Source organism: Rattus rattus, chromosome 2 (genome assembly GCF_011064425.1).
Source record: "Rattus rattus isolate New Zealand chromosome 2, Rrattus_CSIRO_v1, whole genome shotgun sequence".
Classification (NCBI taxonomy): domain Eukaryota; kingdom Metazoa; phylum Chordata; class Mammalia; order Rodentia; family Muridae; genus Rattus; species Rattus rattus.
In genome coordinates, this window is record NC_046155.1 from 6196632 (window position 1) to 6200663 (window position 4032).

Sequence of the window (4032 nt, forward strand, 5' to 3'; positions counted from 1 at the left end):
CCTTCTTAGGTCGGTCCCCGCATTCCCCAAGCTAGCTTTGCTAGCCCCAGTCCCCCCGAACTTTCTACACGTCGGGGTTATACGGTCGCAGCCCGAAGTGTCAGTCACCTAGATTGGGGCACACAAGGAATGAGGCAGGCCTTTCTCTTCACGTGGCTGATCCTTGCAGGGTGCTGTTCCTCCTCCCACTTCTGCACTTCCTAACTTACCAAAGGTCATTGTCCCATTTTACAGAAGGGAAAAGAAACTCAGAGAACTTCGAGGCACAACTTTGGGGAGCAACAGGGGTGATAAAGCCCGTTGGGGCAGGGCTACTTCCCAAGAAAGTCTAGTGGGCGGCCTTTGGATGTTCGCCCCAGGTGGGAGGAGACGGTGGCCAGGGCTTGGAAAGAACCCGTGGGTCCACGACCCTGGTGCTCAGGAGTCTTCGATCTCCCCGTGAGTGGGATTCTGAGCGCTGTAGTTCTGTCTAGGGGTCCGGGCGCTTCCCGGGGCTTCCCAGCTCCTGAGTCACAGCGGGCAGGGGCCGCTGAGGTGCATTCCTCTGTAGGCAGGGCCGGAGCCCGGGCGGGGAGGGGACCGCAAGTCACTCCACCTGGCTGCTGGGACGTTGGGACTGGAGGGAAGGCTTCGGGCTCCCGTCAGAGAGGCGCCTAGCAATTCTCACCCCCACCCCCCGTCCTCCGATAAGCGGTAGCTTCAAGCAATGGGTAAGGGGCAGCCTAGGGCGGTTGGTGGGGGGCAGCTCCCGGAGCTTGCCTGGGCAGGAGAGTGCCCGACTCCGGGGCGTGTCTTAGATCGCGGGGCGGAGTCCTTATAAGGCCCACGCCGGGGCCGCGGCCCTCAGCAGAGCGAGCGCATTTGGTGCAAGCTTTCGAAATGGCTTCGAAAACCGTGAAGACTTCTGATGAGATTCTTTGCGAGGGCGAGCTGGAGAAGCGAAGCGACAGCCTGTTCCAGGTCTGGAAGAAGAAGCGCTGCGTGCTCACGGCCGATCGCTTGCGCCTCTTCTCCGGCAACAGCGATCGGCCCAAGGAGCTGTACTTCCACTCCATCCTCAAGGTGGACTGCGTGGAGCACACCTCCAAGTACGTGTACTTCACCATCGTCACCAACTTTTACAAGGAGATCGACTTCCGCTGCACAGTCGAGAGCTGCTGGAACGCGGCCATCACCATGGCGCTGATCGACTACCAGAACCGTCGGGCGCTGGAGGAGTTTCGCCGCTTCAGGTATCAGCATTCTGCGTCTGAAACGCAGTCCTCGCCCTGAGGGCGGAGAGCTCTGGGTCCGTGGTGAGTACCACTCTCGTCCACGGCGTCGGAGTACCGGGCACGGGGGTGAATGGATGGCGGTCAAGCCTCCCAGCGGGGAAAACTTCGATTTTAAAAGCCAGGGCGCGGGGGAGGGGGGGGAATCCTATGGAATCCTTTGGAGAGGGGACCTGGGACGCATGGCAGGAGCTACTGGCCCCACCTGGAGACTTAAAGGCTGCACTCCGGGCAGCTCCTGACTCAGTCTTCTCCCTACAGAGACCCACGGGAGTAGTCGAGCCGGGAACCAGCCTACGCTGCCGCATCAGACCGGAGCCCAGGAGCCCAGGAGCCCAGAGGATGCCCCGGGTGACGCCGCCGCTGTTCTTCACCGAAGATATTCCCGTGCTTGCTGAGCCTTGCCCCGCTGTGCGGGTGCATTAACTTATTGGACCGTATTTATATTGGTTACCTGCTTCCAACCCACCATTCCGTGTTAATATTTTTTTATACCATATTTTCATCCCAAATAAACAGTGCCAACTTCTTTTTTTAACAACTGTGTGGTCCGTGTAGTTCCTACCGGGGCGTATGTGTGGAAGGGTGGAATTGAACGGGTCTCCTATCCGGTGTCATTCCCTCTCCACATCCCAGGACATTCAAAGTGCCTTTGAATGAACTGTCATCTGCCAGTGGGGATCACAGTCTCTTTAGGTCAGGAAGTCCTCTGGGTGTGGTTTGGCTACCTTTTGCTCCTGGGTGTGGCTCTCGAGAGGATACGGCTGGTGGGGATTGCTTAGAGTTCACTCCCTAGTTAGCACCTCCTGGACATCTGAGAGGTTGCTCCGTCCACTAGGGTGGCTGCCTCATTGTCCCCTCCCACCCACATACCATCTGTCCAGCAGTGGATTCCAAGGACCATTGATTGTTTACTCATTGACAACCCCCATCGCTGGACCACAGTGGCTTGAGACAGCCCTCCTGTCCAGTGCCTAGGAGCAGGGACAGCACGCTGTGTATATCTGCCACCGATGGGAGGCAGGCCTGGCTGTCTCCAATGACAGAGCAGTGAGGCCCAGAGCTGTGGCCCTGGTGTGAAGCCTGAGAGCTTACCAGACACCTGTCCTACCTCTACCCCACTTCTCGGGTCACCTGCCAGGTATCCACTCTGACTCCTCACCTGGCTGTGTTCCTGCTAAGGGGCTCAAAGTCTGTGTCAAGTAGGCAGGCAGCCAGCCAGGTGGTAGGGCCTGTGACAGAAGTAAATCTCTTCCTCCAAGGTTTTACTGAAGGACAAGCCCCAAAAGGCAGAGGGACAGACACCCAGTTCCTGTCCAAGCCTCTCTGACTGTGGGAATGCCAAAGATGGGGGCGCTGCATGCCTTCCAGCTTGGCCTTGGAAGCCAGTACTGGGAGAGGGAGAAACCCCACCCCCTTCTCCTTAGGCGGGCTTCATATTAGAGTTGTTTTTTCTTACAAGGAATTGTCTATTAGAGCAAACGAGGGAGGGGCTTTCTAAGAGCAGAAGTGATAGTAGACTCCCAGGACCCTTCCATTCCATTTGCCTGAGAACCTCCCTCCTCCCTAGATCTTTTTTTTTTTAAAAGATTTATTCATTTATTATGTATAAGTACACTGTAGCTGTCTTCAGAAGAGGGCATCAGATCTCTTTACAGATGGTTGTGAGCCACCATGTGGTTGCTGGGAATTGAACTCAGGACCTCTGGAAGAGCAGTCGGAGCTCTTAACCGCTGAGCCATCTCTCCAGCCCCCTAGATCTTTTTATATGGTCAAAAGACCAAGCTCACCGGCCCCTGTTGCTGGTGAGGACGCCATGTTCTGAGGTGGTGGATGGACTGTGGATGGATCTCACGGTTTAGGGATTGTGGAGTTCTGAGGTTTGAGAATTCTAAGGTCATTGGGTTTGTTTGTCTTTTGTATTTTTTAGAGACAGAGTTTCTCTGTGTTGCCCTGGCCGTCCCGGAACTCACTTTGTAGACCAGGCTGGCCTCAAACTCAGAGACCTATCCTATCTACTTACCTCTGCTTCTGGAATGCTGGGATTAAAAGTGTGCACCACTAAGCCCAGTTTGTTTGTTTGCTTGCTTGTTTTTAATTACATTTTATTAATTTTGTGTTTTTTTCTGTTTGTTTGTTTGTTTTCAAGACAGGATTTCTGTGCATAGCCCTTGCTGTCTTGGGACTCTCTGTAGACCAGGTCTCAGGGGCCAGACTAGTATTCCTGGTGCAGTTTCAAAGTTGGGAAAGGTGTTGGTGGGGTTATGCTCTTGGTTTTTTTTTTTTTTTTTTTTTTTGGTTCTTTTTTTTCGAGCTGGGGACCGAACCCAGGGCCTTTGCGCTTCCTAGGCAAGCGCCTACTGCTGAGCTAAATCCCCAACCCCTGCTCTTGGTTTTTAAATCCCTCTCAAGCCTAGTTCCCCTCCTCTTCTCCCTCCTCTTCTTCCTCCTTTTCCTTTAAACACAAAGTCTCGCTATGTGGCCCTAGCTGGCTTGGAACTAGCAAGTTAGTATACAGACCAGGCTGGTCTCAAACTCAGAAATCTGCCTGCCTCTGCCCCTTGGGTGCTGGGATCAACGGCCTGCACGAATACAACGAATACAACGCCTCCTGCCTTTTAAACCGACCTGGATTAATGACATGGAACTGGCAAACTGGGGCTCCCTGGAGCCAGCATTCTTCCTCCACAGAGCCCTGTGGCTCAGCTCTGTTCTTGATCCCCAGGCTTGTTACCCACAGATCCAGGCAAAGCCCAAAGAA

At 54.4% G+C, this 4032-nt stretch overlaps 1 protein-coding gene across 3 annotated transcripts; it reads left to right on the forward strand.

Annotated features, from left to right (window-relative positions):
* Positions 1–251: 251 nt before the first annotated feature.
* Phlda2 (pleckstrin homology like domain family A member 2) lies at positions 252–1804 on the forward strand. Of its 3 annotated transcripts, none has more exons than XR_004386999.1 (2): positions 252–1340; positions 1533–1804. XR_004386999.1 is itself a non-coding variant. In XM_032895329.1 (2 exons), exon 1 carries the CDS (start codon positions 880–882, stop codon positions 1270–1272), a length of 393 nt encoding a protein of 130 aa, XP_032751220.1. In that variant the 5' UTR covers positions 252–879; the 3' UTR covers positions 1273–1295; positions 1533–1804. The 3 variants fall into 3 exon arrangements, 2 of the variants coding, with proteins under 2 accessions (XP_032751220.1, XP_032751221.1); XM_032895329.1 differs by having other exon boundaries at positions 252–1295; XM_032895330.1 differs by having other exon boundaries at positions 256–1232.
* Positions 1805–4032: the final 2228 nt, after the last annotated feature.